The following is a 20,646-nucleotide window of genomic DNA, read 5'->3' on the forward strand; positions in this document are numbered from 1 at the left end:
TAAAAAGTTTGACTACTAACCCTGTTCTCCCCTATTCTTTAAGTCTGAGGAGATAGATTTTGAAAACCGTGGCATATGCTTTTCACAAATGTTTGGTTCCCAGAATAAGCCCAATTGCTCATACAGTATTTTATCAGAAAGAACATGACACAGAACACTAACTTCCTCTAAGAGAAAACAAAACCAAACTTTGACTCAAGTAACTTACGGTCTACGGACTCATCTAAAACATTTTGATAGTGCTGTATAAGAAGCCCTTTGTGGCCCTGTGTGAGTGATATGGGTGTATGACACAAACCAAAGGAAGGACATCCAGTACATCCTCGGGTGGTGGGCAGCTGAATGATCTGGTGTCAGCTTCTCACTCCATGCAGATTTTCGTCATTGACGAGACTGTTTTGCCAGTTCCGTCGTAACTGACTGTTCTTTACCCAGTGTGTCCGTGTGCACGCGCCGAGCGTCATGACTGCTGTTTTTGTCCTCATATTACTGTTTACGTCAGGCAGTGTGGGGGGAGTTTTCCACTGACGAACACTCACAACTCAACAACAGCTGATCTCACTGTACTGTACGTGCAACGAGAGCTAAGAAAGAGGACGTTGCTGCTATCTTGAGAACTTTTCCAGCATCGTATGGTCGTCTCTTCCACCCATGATACACGGATACACAACCACTGGGTGAGTGTTTGTTGTTGTTCAAGGCGTTTGTAAAATTCTCGCAGCGCGTAAAAAACATTATTGTACATATAACTCTCGCAAAGGCGAACTCTGTAGTACAGTTAATATGCTAAGCTGTTTGTTACCTTATAATTTGTTGTTATCGCGTTTTGATGTGGTCATTTACGTGCCTTAATAAATAAGCATGACTGTGAGAAAGTCCGCTACGGAAGTTCAGCAGCTGCAGAATTAAAGCGCTAGTGCGTTAAAAAAAAGTTGCATTTATTAACGCTAGTTAAACAGCCGTTCTGCTTAGGCTTTAAAGTTTTTATTAACGCTATACATGAATCATCTATAAAATGTTTTGTACTTTTATAGGAAATTAAATAAACTATAATGATTAAATATTTGTGTTTGAAAAAGCAATTGCTTGTACCCCAGTGAAGGTTATGTGAAGGATAATGATTGGCTTGACAAAGTAGATGCACCTGCAATGTCACAGAATCAGATCCTCACGGATGACTTAAGAAAAAGATGCTTACCTAAGGGCAAGGAAGGTTAGAGTGGGTTTGATCACTTTTTATGCTACTAAAAAGGATGAATAAAGGTACAGTGGGGCATTATAGCTTAATAATCTATCATTATGTGTATGTTTCTTCTATTAGCCAGTAATAAGCAGTATTAAGTTCAACTAAACTAGTATTGAATGACACTGTAGGCATAACAGCATGAGTGAAAACTGATCAGAAACTGTTCCTTTTAACTTGTATTCACCGTATTTTAATATATTGCTGCATGGAAAATGTGAGAAAAAGTCTAGTTGTTTTTGTCTGCTGTAGTAGACTAGAGTGATAACCTATTTTTCCACCTGACATCTGTCTGCTTTCCCCTTTCGCAGTGTGCAAACTCCACCTCCTCCTTCTGTTTACATGTAGGGAGACATTCGCATGTTCATTTGCATAGTTGTAGTCTGGCCAGTTGTCACTGCCAAGTCCAAGAAACTACTGTGAAAAGTGAAAAGCAGTGTTTTTGTTGATTTGTTAGGCCTACATGTTTTTGTAATTAGCTGTCCTCCTGTCTTACACGTTCACTAGGCTGCATAAACAGTGCCACATCACGTACTGTACACAAAGGATGCAATGAATAATTGAATGAACTTGAAGTCTGGCGTCTGCACACTTTTAAGAGATCACTATCACTTTGTCACAGCTAGAGGAAGCCGTAAATCACATGTGTCACCGCACCAGTTGATTCTGCATTTGCATGCTACAAACACTTCTACAATTCTGTGCAACACAAAGTGTCATTTATCTCATGCAGCAATAACCTTTTGCACAGTTGACTTCGTGGCATCTGGGATTACAGTGCAGGTGTTTACATAACACCAAAAGCCAAAGAAAGCCAGACCTGTATGAAAAGAGGTGTGAGAGAGAGTTAAGGTTGTCCAGGATACAGGCACAGGGGCACATAGTGTTCTTGGCTTATGAGCCATTTGTGTGGGTTGGGCTTAACTGGATGCACTTGGAACAAGAACCAGGTGATCTGTGATGCAGATTGCTCCGTCCTACGGTGTGAGGTAGTGTTGTTCTGTCATCTGAGGTACACAGAGTCCTCTGTGCGTATGTGCTAGCGTGTGATTTCTTTCCAAAGCACACCCACTCGAGCAGAACAACTTGAGTAGAATGTGTGGTTTGCTTTCCTCTTTTGTTTCTTTTTGCATTCGGCGTGAACCTGTAAGTGCTTTCATAAGCTTTGAAATAGAGCTTGCCAGTTGCTATCGTACGTTTGGGGGATCCTGCAATAAAAACAAGTCTCGGGTTACAAATGTGGTCATGCAGTTTAGCCCGTTTGGGATGTTAAGCTGCGCTGAATGTCTTAACATTTTGTTCTTGAAGAACTCCAAACATCTGAGGAATGTTAATGACTCCAGAGGGAGATAGAAGGAACCATTGATTCCCTCCAGACTTATCGTTGCTTGCATAATGCACACTTTTGTGTTTGCATACGTTTTGCATAATGTGATTAATAACAATGATCGTTTCCCTAAGAAAGCTGCCCTTGTGATGTAGTAGTAGTAGTAGTAGTTCAAGTCAAGTTTTGTCTTACTGGGAAACCTGCTAAACAGGCTTTCGCCCAGAGTGAAGATGTGAATCTTTGGTACCAGCCTGAACAAGAGAGAGGTGTCCAGTTGCTGCTGGTTGGGATTTGTATGCTAATGGTTAATGAACCTCCACAAATACTATTTTCAGACTTGGTACACAGCCAAAACTGTGATCTCATGTTGTCACTTATTAATTCATTCAAAAATGCATTCATAAAATGCTATTCATACAGAAATGACTCACATCTTGTATGTGGAGCATATTTTTAACTTCTGAATTAAATGTCATTTTGATGGAGCGAAAACTTTTGGAGTGATATAACTGTCCTCATATCTCTGTCCTCATGTCCTCATAATCGTTGTATTTTTAACCTTTTTAAGTAGTTTCACTGCTTATTAAATTTGCATATGCATATTAATATTTGATAAATTTATGTTTGCCAAATCATGTCAGGTAATGCAATCATAAATTATATCAATTAATTAATTAACTAATTAATGAATCAATCAATCATTTTTTGATATTTGTAAAAAAAAAAAACTGTAATCTTAAAAATATATGAATATATTTTTTTGATTAACTAAATTTTATTTTTATGATATATTAAAATGTATTATATTTTTAAATATAAAATATACATCATCAGTCAAAAGTTTTTGAACAAAGGATTTTTAATGTTTTTTTTAAAGTCTCTTCTGCTCACAAAGTCTGCATTTGTTTGATCATTACTCCAGTCACGTGATACTTCAGAAAATATTCTAATTATTATTTTTTTTTCTTGTTAAAAACAGTGTAGAATTACAGAGAAAACAGAGTAGAATTTTTTCAGGTTTCTTTGCTGAAAATTTAGCTTTGATCACAGAAATAAATTACATTTTAAAATATATTCAAATAGAAAAAAGTTATTTTAAATAGTATAAATATTTCAAGATTTTACAGTTCAAAAACTTTTGACTGGTAGTGTATTTAAAATATATTTTAATATATTTAAAATATTTTTTGAAAACTTTAATTCAAAATTAAAGATTTAATTCAAAACAAGATTCATTCAGAAGGATTTGTAAACTAAAGTGCATTCAAAGTGTAACATATGTTTTTAAACATTGTTATTGTTATTTTTATAGCCATTTTTCATTTTCATTTCTAAGAATTTTGCACATAAACTAGATTTTTTAAAATTTCTCCTATATATTTCGACAGATCACCATGGCTACATCACAGCGTGGGGGTTTAAAGAGAAAATATGGTTTCCCAGACGAGGATACCATTTACTCTTCCTCGTCCCCCTCATCACACTCTGAATGGGACTCTGATGAAGACAGCCCCCAAAGTGATAGCGTGGACTTTGGGCCTGTTGGCTCTCTCTCTTCAAGCCATCACATGCCAAGTAAGTCATGCATAGTAACTGTGCATTTTTCAAATCGTGCACGCAACAGTTGTCACCTCCAGTGTTTTTAAACACACATAAGGAGGAGTCTTTTTATCTAACCTCAGTGTTATTGTGCAGAGCCCTAGATAAGAAGAGAAACGGACAGTTGTAACATTGTTTATCAGAAGATGTTGTGCACAGTCACCCTGAGTCATTTTAAACCCACAAACCTCATTACAAGCACAACAGTTTTTAAAACTGTAATCAGTTACACCGCCCTGACCGGGACAGAGCATATCTGTTGTGTAAGTGTTTACCTTTGCAGGTAGTACTATGAAATTATATTGTCTGTCTATATGCCTGGACATGCCTGGGTGTTTTTCATTGTTGATTCACAGTGAAAACTGCATCTGAAAAGCTGAATTACTAAGGGGTATTACTGTGCAAATATCTGACGTCCGACCTCAGCTAATGTTCAGCATTCAGAGAGTGAATCTGCCATTGCAAAAAAGCGAACACATACATTTTGAAGGAACTAGATGTTTCTAAACTTTGCATTCTTTTTACCTCATACTGCATATGAAAAATGTCCAGACTACTGTTGTAATTTCCTTAATGCCTCATTAGGGCTCTCTAGTGTTGAGTTTGGGTTACTTGTTAACAGATCTGACTCAGCTGCCCTCTAGTGGAAACTACAACAGTGACAATCATCATAAAATAGTTACATTTATATTATGCATTTAGCAGTTCTGAAAGTGGGAGCTTTGTCCTTAAAGGGATAGTTCACCCAAAAATGAAAATTTTGTCATTAATTACTCACCCTCATGTCATTCCAAACCTGTAACCTTCATTCATCTTCAGAACACAAATTATTGTGTTTATTTTTAATAAAATCTGAGAGTTTTCTGACCCTGCATTGACAGCAACACGACTACACAACTACGTTCAAGGCCCAGAAAGGTAGTAAGGACATTGTTCAAATAGTCCATGTGACAGTGGTTCAACCGTCATTTTATGAAGCTACGAGAATACTTATTGTGCACAAAGAAAACAAATATAAAGACTCCATTCAACAATTTTTTCTCTTCCTTGAGAGTCTTCGAAGCACATTTGAACGCATGCTCGACACATGCTTTGTGGTACTCTCGTAAATGCACTGCGAACCACTGATGTCACATGGACTATTTTAACACTGTCCTTACTTCCCTTCTTGGCCTTGAACATGGTAGTTGCGTTGCGTTGAACTGAATGCGGTGAATGTTTTATATAGTTTATAGTTATGTAGTCTAATAAAGCAATATACTTTAACCTAGTTGTAATAAAATGTATTTAAGTATAAAATGTGATATTACCTGCTAGTTTGTTATTTCGTTTATTGTATTTAGTAGACTGTATAGGTCCCATGGTCACATTTAATTGAGTGTAAATTGAGTGTTTGTCTTAATTAATAAAGAAGTTCACTTCCAGAACAAAAATAATTTACTATAATTTACTCACCCTGTTGTCATCCAAGATGTTCATGTCTTTCTGTCTTCAGGTGTGAAGAAATTATGTTTTTTGAGGAAAACATTTCAGGAATTATCTCTATATAGTGGACTTCTATGGTGCCCTGATTTTAAACTTCCAAAATGCAGTTTCAAAGCAGCTTCAGAGGGCTCTAAATGATCCCAGCTGAGGAAGAAGGGTCTTATCTAGAAAACAATCAGTGATTTTCTAAAAAAAAAAAAAAAATTATATCCTTTTTAACCTCAAATGCGTCTAGCTCTGCATGTACTCTGACCAAGTGCTGGCAGAACTAGACAAGACAAGCATTTGAGGTTAAAAAGTATATCCATTTTTATTTTTTTTTTAAGAAAATGACCGATCATTTTGCTAGATAAGACCCTTATTTCTCAGCTGGGATTGTTTAGAGCTCTTTGAAGCTGCATTTAAACTGCATTTTGGAAGTTCAAACCATAGCAATATAGAAGTCCATTATATGGAGAGGAATCCTGAAACGTTTTTCTAAAAAACATAATTTCTTCACGACTGAAGAAAGAAAGACATGAACATCTTGGATGAGTACATTATCTCTAAGTTTTTGTTCTGGAAGTGAACTACTCCTATAACCAAGCTTATTGACGGTTTAAAACGTCTTATCATTCAGCATCACAGGATAGACTTTCCAACTAATGTAAATCAGTATTTACATAGTCTTATATAGGTAAATTCATCTCTGTCTCGCACATGTCCCACATTGTCATGCAAAATCACATTTGCTCTCCTGCAATGGAGGTCATTTTTTGCAGTGGCAATCCTAAAAGCCAGCATGTCAAAACCTTACATTTCGATTGAAGAAGCCACTGAAAGCCAAAGGAGTGAGATAATAATTCATCCATCTTATTTCTTTACTTTTAGTTGCATCCATCCTGAAGAAGACAAAAACTACTCAATCCAAAGGCAGTGTTCGGTTTGGTCTGGTTACGGTGTTCCTTTTCCAGCGCTGTCAAGGTTTCAGCAGTGTGCCCAGTCATGGTGGCTGCACACTGGGCATGGTTAGACGGCACGCTGCCCGCCAGCAATTCACCCTGGCGGAGCACGCGGAGGAGCAGCAGCGCTTGCGAATGCAGAGGCTACGTGAGCAACACCAAGAGGAGAGGCTGGAGGCATTGAGACAGAAGGTCAGTTGGTTATTTTCCAATATTCAAAAACGACTTTCTTTTTTAAAGCTTGTCTTCTTACAGTATTTTCTTTTTTATAGCTAATCATCAGTGGGACTCTTACAGCTGCAGAAGCAGCCAGGTTGACGGTGAACGACGTCCCAAATGAGGATACCGATCTCAGTGGCGCAAAGCTGAAGGATATGGGATCCCTCCGTCCCTACTCTTCCAAACGGAGACGTGCGTTATTGAGAGCAGCAGGGGTGGTGCGAATCGACCGAGAGGAGAAGAGGCAGCTGCAGGAGCTGCGGCGGTGGAGGGAAGACTGTGGATGTCATTGCCAGGGATTCTGTGAGCCGGAGACCTGTGCCTGCAGCCAGGCTGGCATCAAGTGCCAAGTAATAAGCAATAAATTAACTACTTTTTTTTCTGTTTCTCTCTGTTCGGGTTGCAATGATAAATCGAAGCATCATGTTAGTGCTAATAGCCTAGTGGTTAGAGCACTAACATATAGTGCAACCGCATCTCAGGTGACCCGAATTCAAGTCCTGACTTGTGAACCTTTGCTAATCCCATTCCCAACTCTCCACCCCACAATTTCCTATCATTCTCTACTGTCCTATCTGTTAAAAAGCATGAAAAAGGACCAAAAAAAAACAACAACAATTGAAGCATTGCGAATTAAGCAATGATTCTGCATCAAATCTGAGATTTTCCGAAGGCATCGCAATTCTTTCTCGAATAGATACTTAGCTTAGTTTTTTAACAGCAGATAGCACTGCATGCATTTAATTATACAACTCAGTCGAACACACAAGGGCTCTTCTTAGTGAGCATTTGAGTGTGTGGTAAAAACTAGATTAGAGCATCATCTGCTGTTAAAGATTAAGCTCACAATCAATTCCAGAGACAATCACAATGCATTCGGATCGATTTATCGCTGCAACCCTACTGCTCTATATATTTTTATTGATGATGGTGCAGTTGTGAGACTTTCAATGAAATTTTAAGATTACCAAGGCTGATTTCTTTTACCAAAAATAAAGTAAAAACAGTCATATTGTGAAATATTATTACAATAACTGTTTTCTTTTTTACACTACCAGTCAAAAGTTTTTGAACAGTAAGATTTTTAATGTTCTTTTAAAGAAGTCTCTTCTGCTCAGCAAGCCTACATTTATCTGATTCAAAATACAGTAAAAACTGAAATTTTTTAAAATAACAGTTTTTTATTTGAATATATTCTAAAATGTAATTTATTCCTGTGATTTCAAAACTGAATTTTTAGCATCATTACTCTAGTCACATGATCTAATATTCTGTTTTGCTGCTCAAAAAAACATTGATTGTTATTATTATGTTGAAAACAGCTGAGTAGATTTTTTTTTTCAGGTTTCTTTGATGACTGGAGTAATGATGCTGAAAATTTAGATTTGATCACAGGAGTGAATTACATTTTAAAATATATTCGAACAGAAAGCAGTTATTTTTAAATAGTAAAAATATTTCACAATATTACTGCTCTTGCTGTATTTTGGATCCAATGAAATGCAGGCTTGGTGAGCAGAAGAAAATTCTTTTAAAACATTAAAACTCTTACTGTTCACATACGTTTTACTGGTAGTGTATATATTTTAAAATGTAATTTATTCCTGTAATTGCAAAGCTAAATTTACAGCAGGCTTTACTTCAGTCTTGACATGATCATCTTCAGAAGACATTCTAATATGCTGATTTGCTGCTTAAGAAACATTTCTTAATAAAAAAACAAAAAAAACTTACTGACCCCAAACTTTTGGACAGTAGTGTATTTGAGAAAATTTTGAGTTTATAATGAAACCTCTGACTTTATGGAGACATTTGAATGAGAGTTGACAGTGAGATTACTGTGGCTGTTTTCTGAAGAGAAAAAAGCTTGAAGGGACAGTTCATCCAAACATGAAAATTAGGTCAACATTTACTCACCCTACATTTGTTCCAAACTTGTATATAAGGTGATATTTTGAATAATGTTGGTAACCAAACAGTGAACTGTTTGTTTACTAACATTCTTCAAAATATATGCTTTTGTGTTCAACTGAAGAAAGAAACTCATAAAGTAAATGTTGACAGAATTTTATATTTTTGGGGTGAACTAGCCCTTTAAACATAAGTCTCAATTTACTGAGATATTGAATCTCATGATTTTTCTTTTCCTATGGCTAGCAAAAGTTGTAACTGTGAGAACTGAAGTAGCTGTGCAGCTGTACTGATCGTCTTTTTGATAAACATTATCTGTCAACAGATGGATCGTTCCAACTTTCCCTGTGGATGTTCTAAGGAATGCTGTGGGAATCCCGCAGGCCGAATCGAGTTCAACTCCAGTCGTGTACGAAGCCACTACATCCACACACACATGAAGCTTGAGCTGGAAAAGAGCCTGCACGATGACGACAGACTAATCACCACTGAACAACAATCAGCGGCGAGGAACAGAACCATTACACATCCTGTAGAAACCGACTCTCCCTCATTCCTCCTGAACTCAGAACTCTGCAGGCAGGAAGACAACAGCTGGAGCAGTGACATGACTGACACCTCCTGCTCTTCTTCTCTGAGTCTGGACTCTGAGACGAATGTCAGGCCTTCCGCAGAGCAACCCACACTGGACAACAGAGGACCCACTCACATACTCAGTTTTTCTGATTCTGATGGAGAGGGATGTCCATACATTAAAGAGTACAATCTGTCCACAGAAGCATCTAGCGGCACATCAACAAACGAAAGCAACACCAGTAAATCTAAACTGGAGTATATGGATGAAAATGCAAATCAGGCCAGCATGGATTGTATCGACGACCCATTTGATATCCCTAATACGCCTTCTGCATCGCCAGATCACACTATGAACTGTTACATGGACCTCAGTCTGTCCTCAGACTCTGACCTTGTCTTTTTTGACACTTTTCATGAATACGGTCCAAGCCGCAATCATTTTAAAGTGTACAGTCATCTGGACTACATGTCACAGCTCCAGTTCCCCCGCTCTCCCAGTCCCGCTCTAATTGAGGACTCGGGAGTCAATCTTCTGGAGTCTCTTGTAGGAATTTCTTAATGGAGATCACAACAGCTCAGTATTTTTACTGATTTTTTAAGGACAAATGAGCATTGATCATTTGCAGTTGTACAGTACGATGAAGTCTCATTTACTATGAGAAAATGGTGAATAATTTTGGAATTTAAGGATATTCCTTAGAATTATGTTTAAGGATATTAATATAATCTGTAACCTTTCACGATCAGTGTAAATACAGTTAAAAACCACTGTGTGAAGTATCATGATGAGTAACATGTCAGTTTCAACTTTGTTGCCAAAAGTCTTGGAGAGTTTGTACAATGGTTTCAGGTATAATTTTATATTTATACTTAATAAACTAAAGGCTTCATTACCTTTTTAAAAAGGTATTAAACTAATCCTATTGCAGTAAATAAAGATTTACTGTGAAACGTTTACTTATAAAAGTCCATATTTATTTCTCAATTGTGTTTTGCTCTAAATGATCATATATGTGAATCAAAGTTTTATTTTTGCATATCACAATGTATTTGTTACAGTGTTTCAAATGAGTCAGCTGTCAAAATGCCATTTTCATATTTCATGTTTGTCTTTTCAAGGGCCAACATGCCTTTCATTTCAAAGGAAATGTTTTTCATTTAAGGAATGAATTGTAATATATAAAGAAATCCAGGCTACATTTGCTTTGAGAATATTTCATTCATCAGTGGTATGCCTGCTCTGTATTCACTTCAGTGAATGTTTTTGGACATTTCAAAATGTGTCCAGCTTGTTTTGTTTTATTATTATTATTATTTTGTCTGTGGAATAACTCATCTCAATAAAACTGATTTCACAAAACCATTGCGAAATGCTGATTTACATGGAAGAAAGGGAGACTCTGAGAATTGCAGTATTCTTAACCTATGTTTTATGTAGATATAAAGGTCTTTATTTTCCAAAAATTGACACACATTTGAAGTTTAATTAATTTTCACACTCATACTCTTAAAATTACGTTTAGGCTTTCTACTGTTGTTCTCAACCTGGAGGCCCACAAGAGGGCCTCCGTAAACAACAGAAGTAGCCTCAGACTGATTAACTGTTAAGTCGATATAGTTAGTTGCCCCCCCCTGCCGGGCTGTGGTGGTATGTGGGTGTGCAGGGGGACCGGTTAGATTTGAAAATAACCGGTGTGGTGTAGTGTGTTGTGTGTGGTGGTGGGGGGTGTGACAGGGTGATTGACAACAGGAGGTCGGGGTGGTTATTCTCTCTAACGAAATGAGTAATGTTTAGTGGTTTATAGCGACCCCACCCGATCCCGCCCTTCATTAGTAACGTTTGTCAATCACTGTTAACACCTGCTATAAACCATATTTATGAGTAGATAGAAATCAAATACATATTTAAAGTAAGAAAAATAAATGACCAAAGAGTTTAAAATACATTAAATCATATTCAATAAAATGCAATGAACTCTGAACTAAAACTAAATGATTCTTGTTTTGTTGTCTTGATTTAAACACTTCAAACTCATGATTCAAATTCAGCAAGATGTGATGCAGCATCCAAAAACTTAAGTGCATGTTTACATAAACTTGAAAATAGAGTAGACAGAATACAAAAACAAATCTTCCCCAGAGTGTATATGCCAAAGATAGGCCTATGTTCAATGATATGGAAATCAGCGGCATAGCAGTTTGGTAAAAAAAAATGTAAAACATCTAAGGTCCCTCCAAACCTTTGTGAGGTAAATCACATTACATGACTATTCACAATCTGTTTTATTGATAGTATAAATGATTAGAAATAATATTTATTGTTTTCAAGTTTATTCATTAGTCCTATTCCCAAAATAATCACAATATGCATTTTGTTGCTTTTAATAACACAAATCTCATCCTTTAAATTTTGTCAATTTTATTACAAAATACAAACACTAAATGTTTTTCTGCTCGTTAATGTGCCGTGAGATCACTGTATTCGCCACAGTTCAAGCAGCATGTGAATCAATCATTTTTCTCATCATTTTTTTTCTCTTTTCTACTAGTTACAGCACAAAATAAACATGAATCAATATCAGAAGACATGCTGAAAAAAAACAGATCAACTTAATACAGCGAATGTCTCCTGTAATCGATCAATCAGTGTTTGAAAAACAGCTTGTAAATTGCATAACAGTCGTAACATAACCTTTAGAAAAGCCAACAATATAACTTTGCCAACGTTGTTTTATTATTTTCATAAATAAGTCAGTTAACTGCCACAGACCTTTTTTGTTTGTTTATTTGTTTTGGAGTAGGTGTAATTTTCTCATGCAATATAACAGAACTTTAATCTCAAAAGTTTAAATTTCTAAAAATATTATGGTACTAAAACGCTGCCATAATTACTAAATTACTTAATACAAACACACTCTGCGCTGCAGCCCAAAACACAAAAAGACAGAAAGAAACATTCACATTTAATTACATTTTTTAATTTAATTTAATTTTTCAGCAAATTCATCCTCAATGTCCTTGCCCTGATAGCACACATACATCGAGACGTTTATTTGACGTCTGCATTTACATCTGGAAGATGTATTTTTTAGTGTTTGCTCATCTGAAATACGTCTGTTTCCTATCAGATGTCAAATAGACTTCTGTTAGATGTCTTTAAGATCTTAGTGATTTAGAATATATGTAAAACTGACATCTTACAGACATCTGTCAGATTTTTATACACAGCAGATGCTTTTCAGATCAAGTGATCTTTAACAGACATCTTACAGACGTACATGCGATATCTGGGTGGTGTTCAGTTTAAGGCTTTGTGTATTCTCATTGGAAAGAATGACTACTTTCAAAAGTCTTTGGATAAAAGAGAATTTTATGCTGGCACTGCAGCATTTGTACATAGTTTTAATTAGGTTCCCTGTGCCAGCATTCTGACGTAGAACGCGGATATGCAGCACCTTGTTTACATTTTTCAGTTTTGGGTGAACTAACCCTTTAGGCAATTATGTGTGAGTAAAAATAATTAGATTTTCTTATTGAGTGTTTGTTGCTTTGTCAAAACAAGTCATTGATTATAACTATAAAATTATTTAGATGTGAATAATAAAATATAACATATATTTAATTATATTATACATTTTGTATTATTATTCTGCGGTTTAGCCACACACAGTTTAGCGGAAGTAATTAGCTTTGACAATGTTTTAGGTAACAGATATGAAAAAGAAATAACATTCCGAGATAGAAAAATCCTTTGATTGTTGGCATCATGTTCGATTGCTCTTCCCTGCCTAGATGGACAACATGGCCACAGTGTGATGAGTAATCTCTCTCTGGGTCGTTTGTTTCGGAAAGCTCAACAAAACATTGCAAAACATCGAAACCCTCAGTAGCAATGGGTTTAACACAGAGCATTGGTGCACCTGAGGGGAGAACAGAAGGATATCATGTCCATGGGGTAAATAACTTCGACGTTGCTGACTTTATTTTTGACATCGAGCAGCTTTGCATGCTAGCTATGCTGTTATGAAGTTCTCATGTCCGCATTGCTTTAGGCTTTGACAGATATGCACTGGGTTGTGTGCGTTTTCCTTCTTCGTGTTGAAATATTCTGGTAAATAAGCCACTGTGTCAGATTTAGTATATTTATCTACGCTACTAACGTTTGTGGAAGTGTTTAGAAAATATACTTGCAAAGTGGCAACTGTCAGGAAATTGTATTTACAGGTTCTGTTGTGCTATAAATCTGACAGCTCCGAAAACTCCGTCTCATTTATTTAAACTTCTGTGATTTCTTACATTATGGCCACATAGTATTTAATGTCGTGGTCAGTAATCCAACAGCTCCTGGATTTAGGAGTATATTTGCACTAAGCGGAGCCGCCACGTCATTGAATGAACTCACATTCTCAGATATTCATTACGTCAGATTACGTGCCATTCGATGAATGTTATTAAGCTTCCCAGAATACACAACAATGTGTACAACATAAATGAGTAGGAATTTAAAAACATATAAGACCCCATCTGAAATTCCAGATCTAAATGGAATTTGTGCTCTGCAGTGATTAATTTATATTCGTTTACAGATTCAAGAGGACTCACCGGCAGAGAAAGCTGGTTTGGAGCCCTTTTTTGATTTCATCATATCCATTGGCAATAATCGTCTTGTAAGTTTGTAATTGTAAAACCTTATTGGTTATTTCTTGTCATTTTGAACAGTTCATCCAAAGGTTTAAGTCAATGTCACACAAGTAATAACCAGCAAATGATTTTAATGAGTTCAGTAATCAGTGAAAGTGATGTAATTGTTGGCAGGATTGATTAGATTTACATGCACAAGAATGTTCTAATTAATACTGTAATGTTTTCATATTTTGATTATGCATTCTTCATGTAAACATTTTAAAATGTCCTACAGATAATGCTTTTTCTAGGCAAAACGAGTCTGTTTATTTTATAATTAGCTCTATATAATCTACACTGTACTAATTTAACACAGCAATCTGGTAATTTTGGTGTAGTACCTAAAAAAATCTACAAATATTTAAAACAAGCTGTTTGAAGTAGCTTTCAGTGGTCAGTGACTTTCATATTATCACTGAAATGCACATGTTCTTGTATATTGGAATATGGTCATATTTTGATTATGCATAAATCATTTAAACACATTAAAACCAGTTGTCAGAAGCCATTATTCCACTTTATAGAAATCTGTGTAAAATAGCATATCAGATTTTAGGGGGTCATTTAAACATCTTGTTCAGAATATACACTTCATCTCCTGTATTTTCCAAACAGAGGGATGATGTGCATGTAAATGTCGTCACTGTTACTTTGATTATAATTGGTCATTTGCTATTTGAACAGAGCCAGGAAACTGATATGCTCAAGGACCTCCTCAAGGCTAATGTGGAGAAACCGGTGAAGATGGAAGTGTATAGTACAAAGACTATGAGGATCCGGGAACTGGAAGTGCTTCCCAGCAACATGTGGGGTGGTCAAGGACTTTTGGGAGCCAGTGTCCGCTTCTGCAGCTTTCAAGGAGCTAATGAAAATGTTTGGCATGTTCTTGTAAGTGATCCTTGCTTTTTTTTTTATGTACTTTGGCTTCTTGGAGAGTTCTTCCTATTCACTTTGTGTAATTATTTTGCTTGCTTTGGTTTTAGGACGTGGAGCCAAATTCACCAGCAGCACTGGCGGGACTCCAGGAGCATTCAGATTTCATTGTTGGAGCTGACCAGGTTCTCCAAGATGTAAGATGTGAATTGTTTTCATGAATGGTTAATTATTTCTGAAAAAGAAAAAACCTGTGCATGCAAGTTATTTACAGTCAAGCAATGTTTTCTCCAACAGTCAGAGGATTTTTTCTCCCTAATTGAAGCCCATGAGGGGAAACCACTGAAGCTGCTGGTCTACAATACAGGGACCGATAAATGCAGGGAGGTGGTTGTCACACCAAATGGTGCCTGGGGGGGTGAAGGCAGGTAATAACCCCGTTACAGAGGATGTAATGGTGTAATAAAGACCTGAATCAGCCATTGCTATGAGGAAATGTTTTTGCCTTTGTAGTCTGGGCTGTGGCATTGGATATGGATACCTGCACAGAATTCCAGCACGACCAGGAAGCCCAAAATCGGAAAAAGTCAGTCCAAAAGCTTCTCCAGTGGCAGGGACACCAGAGCAAGAGCTTCCTACAAATGGATTCACAGAGGTAGTTTTTTTTTTTTTTTTTGAGGTCATATTACTTAAAGTTCACCTAAAAATGAAAATTACTTCATGATTTACTCACCCTCAAGCCATCCTAGGTGTATATAGGGGTTTCACACCACATCATTCTAGGAACTCAGTTCTAGGAACTAGCCATCAGGGTGGTTCCTAGAGAAACAATTTCCCCCTCAGGCAGTTTTCCTGGTTGCGTTCGCGTCGGCAGCAGGAACTCTGAAGTGGCCAACAGCAATGTCTTTATTCACGGCATTTACAAACATCAACAACCAGCGAACAGAGGACGCCGTGATCTCAACTGTTTTTGTTGTCTGTCGTGAGTTTCGTGATAATGGAGAAGGAATGTAAACGCGCCATTTAAGCAACTGAAAGAGCATGTTCGTGGAATAATTATTTTTGCATGGCTATTTAAAAAACGCTGGGTAGCCGGTATTTCGTATATGTGTTTGGCCAATTAGTGTACACTTATATCACTGATAGTTCCTAATCGAACTGTTTTAGACCCTACTTTGAAGTGGGAGCTAATTTAGTTCCCCCAAACGGAGTTCCTAGAATAGGGCCGACTGAAATCTGGTTTATTTTTTCCCAAATTCAGTTTTTTTTTTTTTTTTTTTTTTTTTTCAATTCTGTTTTAATTTTTCTGGATTGTGTTTTTTTCCATTTAAATTTTTGTAGACTCTGTTTCAGTGGTTAAATAAAAAATATTAATTAAAAAGCATGTCTAATTAATTGAGATCATAAAACGTACACAATTTAACAGCAAATTAAAATTTTTTGACAAAAATGAGTTTTTCAGGGTCCTATGACCCCCCCCCACCCCAATTTAGTTTTATTTTTTACCAAATTCTGTGCTTTTCATTAATTTTCTGAATTCCATTTTAATGGTTCGTTAAATCTTAATAAAACAAAAACATCTTTAATTAATTTATTTTATAAACAATTTATTATTAGTTTATATTTATTTTCAGAAATATTTTTTCAAAAATTTTTACACTGGTAAATATTCCTTAAAAAATAATGTTTTCATAATGATTTTATTATCAGTATTAAGGCTGGGGGATATGGCCAAAAAAATTATCACATTCATTTTTTCATATCAGTCGATATCAATAATTGTCACGATAAATGTCAAGGTTTTTATTTCTTTCAAGTTTAAAGGTAGATTTTTGCTATGGTGTGAAAGCTGTAAAAACCAGAGAGTTAATTGTGGCTTTAAACTATTCTTTATGGTCAGAACATGATGAAATTCTTTGCACTTCTTCCAGTCATTTGTCCTTAACAAAATAAATATCTTAATAGGAAAAAAAAATCGTAGTTCTGCATGTTTTAATGAGTAATATTGTTTCAAATCAAGAAACAGGTTTTTGTTGCCTAATAATAATATTATTAATAATATAACATTTTTTGTCTCTTAGAAATACACATTTGATAGTAGCTTGAGTTAGGATGTTGATTCATGTTCATTATCAAAAATATCAAAAAGTAATATTTGTAAAAAAAGAACTGTAGCAAACTCATTTTTATATGGTGAAATGTAATTATTCTGACTGTTTGTTTTTTATGTATTTATTTATTTATTTTTTAATTAACCATTCTTATTCAATAGTAGCATGCAATTAAATCATGATAATAACAGTTAAAAGTAATATGGTTCCTGTATATTTGTATGAAAAACAGCAGTCTAAATACATTTAGTATAAATGCATAAACGCTATAGCTTAATCACAAAAAATACTGTAATTATATTCAATTACTCCTCCTTCAGTACATTTAATACATGTCTACATTAATAATTAATAATATGTTTGAACTTTGATCCGAGCGGATAAACTGTCCGAGTGGTGCATTTGAAATGACTAGCGCTCTTTCATTTCGCCTTTGCCGCATAAACATTATATTGAATATTTTTGGAACTCTTGTTATCGTTTGTCAAGGAAATTTATATTGTGTGATAATTATCGTTAGTGATTTATCACCCAGCCCTAGTGTTAATACTATCATTACATTAAGTAATATATTTTTCAAGTTAAACCGAACTTTTATTATGACGGGTTGCTGTGAATGCCTTTAAGTTTCTGTTTGTATGACATGACCATAGTTAGTCTTAAAAGAAGTGGTAAAATGCTTATAAAGTGACAGTTCTAGAGATTGTTTATGTTTTCATGTATTTGTATACTGAGGTGTCAGAGGCTAAAAACACTGTGAGCGTGACGCTTCTTTCAGTATGTGTAGTAAACGTAACCGCGCCTCTGTTAGAGACATGCAAGATATTTAATAGTCTTTTGTGGCTTAATATTTACAGACATTAGTCCATATTGTGTTTTGATTTAAGTGTACTGATTTGCTTTTGAATTATTTTGGCCAGTTCCGTGACATTCTGCATTATAAAGTAAATTCCATTTTTATGACTGGATTCCGTCCATGATTACCACATCGTGGAAATCATAGGGCCCTACTAGAACTAAAACCAATTCTAGTTACTGTGGTGCCAACACGCCAAAAAGCAGGTACTGCCACCAGCAGTTCTAGGAACTATGTAAAGGTTTCTCCGGTGCGAAGGCCTCTTATGACTTTCTTCTTTCAGACAAATACAGTTGGATGTTAAAAAATGTCCTGGCTCTTCCAAGCTTTATAATGGCAGTGAATGGTTGTTGATATTCAGTAGTCCAGTAGGCTTCTTGAATTGGTGCATTTGTGTAAGAAAAATATCCATATTTAAAACTTTATAAACCGCAATCTCTAGCTTTCTCTTACTGTCGTACATGCATCCACGAGAGAGTGGCGTTCAAGCGGTTGACGTAGGCCATTATAAAGCTTTGAAGAGCCAGGACATTTTTTAATATAACTTCGATTGTATGTGCTTCAGGTTTGAACTTTTGGTAGATACTTACAACAATGTAACTCAAATGTATATCCTCAGGTGTCCTTAATGGCGTCTACTCAGTCAATGAGTGGCTTGGATCTTGATGCCCCACTGCCACCTCCCATTCAGAGAGTCATGGATCCTGGTAAGGCATCAAAATATGTGCTTCACCTAACACAAAAATCATGAAAAGACATTGTAATATATCAAAGAAATGTTTCCAGGTTTCTTGGATCAGTCAGAAGTGGCCATGATGAATTCGGAGGTGTCAGACATAGCAGACCGACTGGACCTATCCACTTCTTCCATCGACATGACAAACACATCCCTAGCTGTCCGAGAAGACATTGACGTATCAGGTGTCGGTGAGGCCACCTTGCTAAATTTAGGCGAGCAAAATTCAATCTGTGAGTCCAAGTCTAGGTCGTAAAAATGTGCAAAATGTCTCTTTTTGCAGAGGAGCTTCAAGACAGTGAGATTCCCAGTCATAACCCTGAGGTGCAAAATACAGAGGAATATCCTGCTGTGGATTTCAATTCGATTGCACCACCTTCAGATGTTCCTCCTCCCCTTTCTCTCCCACACCCTCTTCTCCCAAATCTGCCTCTCGATCATAGCATGCCGATAGACATGCATTCTTCGATCCCATCTTTCGACTCTTCTCTGCCTCCTATAGACATTTCCTCCCTGCTCATTGACCCCGCCGCCCTTCATCTCGAGTCATCTGCCCCGCCTGCAGAATATCCCATGCAATCCAACGAATCCTCACCTTTCCCTTCAGAAACTGATGGTGTCAATCAGGGTTTTTCTGATGTGCCACAGTTTCTGAAAAGCAGCTTGTCTGAGGGCGTATCCTCTGACCTGATGTCTTTTGATTCCCATAATGCACATATCAAAGATGAAGCTGCTCCTCAGTAGTGTCACTACCAAGTACTACCTTGTGTCTTGTTTACGGAGCTGCTCAACAATCTTCGGGTTTTTTTTTTTTTAATGGCTTTGTTACTGTTAGGATCAGGTGTTGGACTTGAAATGGTGTTGAGTGTGTTTTTTAAACGGTTGTGTGCAATTTACGGTTTATTTTTCGTTTTAGTCAAGATGATTGTAGGCTATTGGAATATGTATAGGCCGTTGTTTTAAATCGTGTAGATGTTCATTTAGGAGATGTTTTATGTTACTAAATTGAAACCTTTTAATTTAGCTTAATTGAAACTGCTTAGATTCCAGTTTTAAATCCCAAAATAAGCTGAAAGTAACAGCTGAAATCCTTTATTTGACAGTTTGTTTGAAAATATTTGTAGTATTTATTTAGCTATGACACAAACACTCATGGACTACTGTGTTAAATTGAACACACTGTAGATTAATGTAGATTAACCGATTACACACAAGGATCTTAAGAACACTGTGACAAAATAACTCATTTTGTCTAGAAAATCATTACATTTTTTGGCTTACTTTGTTACATTAAAACCTGTTTGGGTTTTATTTTGTGTTGTGGGAATGTTTAAGCAAAGTAGACATTTTTAATACTAAAAAACTTTAATTTTGTATTTAGTTTTGCAAACTAAAATCTTCCTGGCTAATTAGATTTTAAATGATTTTGATGTGATTTTTAAGAATTTTGTCTTCATTCGTAGTGATTTATATGTAATTTAGGATGAAAAGAGTAATGTTATATTTATGCTTTAAGAGTTAAATCAACACTAAAGAAATTTTACCACAGTAAAATGTGCTTTTCATGTCATTTATTGATCTATGCAAATACCGGAATTGTATAAATGCCAATGAAATATCTATGGTATTAATATTGAGTGTAATCATCACTGCCATATTCAAGAATAGTGTCATACACAGGACTATTTTTCTGTTTTGAAGATGGGAAGAGATAAATAATACAATACCTCTTTGATCTTAAGTTCTTTGTCGTAATTTCTACAAGAGTTTCAGCTATGAACAAAGATTTTATATGTGTTTATACAGGCAAAGTGATTTCTGATGACATGATCATGGTACGTCACAAGGGTGAGGAGACAATGTTGTTTTGAATTTGACTTGAAGTACAGAATAGCTGTTATTCTTTGTGTGCACCCAAATGTATATTTTTGTATAGTAATGCTACTGATGCGCAACAGGATTTTAAGTCAACAGGAAATGGTTTACTGTACCCACACAAACTGTATTCTTTGGCTTTCTGGGAAAATATCAGAGTGAAAAACACTGGAACCATCCACAGCAATAAAAGATACAAAATATAAATTGC

The 20,646-nt window shown here is 36.0% G+C and overlaps 2 protein-coding genes across 2 annotated transcripts; both read left to right on the forward strand.

Moving 5' to 3' along the window:
* The first annotated feature begins 500 nt into the window (after window positions 1-500).
* On the forward strand, window positions 501-10,664 carry csrnp1a (cysteine-serine-rich nuclear protein 1a). Its single transcript, XM_051127872.1, has 5 exons — window positions 501-677; window positions 3,959-4,145; window positions 6,525-6,787; window positions 6,868-7,164; window positions 9,051-10,664. Exons 1-5 carry the CDS (start codon window positions 633-635, stop codon window positions 9,858-9,860), a joined length of 1,602 nt encoding a protein of 533 aa, XP_050983829.1. The 5' UTR covers window positions 501-632; the 3' UTR covers window positions 9,861-10,664.
* Window positions 10,665-13,093: 2,429 nt separating this feature from the next.
* On the forward strand, window positions 13,094-20,646 carry gorasp1a (golgi reassembly stacking protein 1a). Its single transcript, XM_051095679.1, has 9 exons — window positions 13,094-13,256; window positions 13,888-13,968; window positions 14,669-14,872; window positions 14,968-15,054; window positions 15,155-15,285; window positions 15,371-15,512; window positions 18,444-18,531; window positions 18,611-18,751; window positions 18,844-20,646. The coding sequence occupies exons 1-9, from the start codon at window positions 13,194-13,196 to the stop codon at window positions 19,302-19,304; spliced, it is 1,398 nt and encodes a 465-aa protein (XP_050951636.1). The 5' UTR covers window positions 13,094-13,193; the 3' UTR covers window positions 19,305-20,646.

The sequence above is a fragment of the Labeo rohita genome, chromosome 2 (assembly GCF_022985175.1).
Source record: "Labeo rohita strain BAU-BD-2019 chromosome 2, IGBB_LRoh.1.0, whole genome shotgun sequence".
NCBI classification, from domain to species: Eukaryota; Metazoa; Chordata; class Actinopteri; order Cypriniformes; family Cyprinidae; genus Labeo; species Labeo rohita.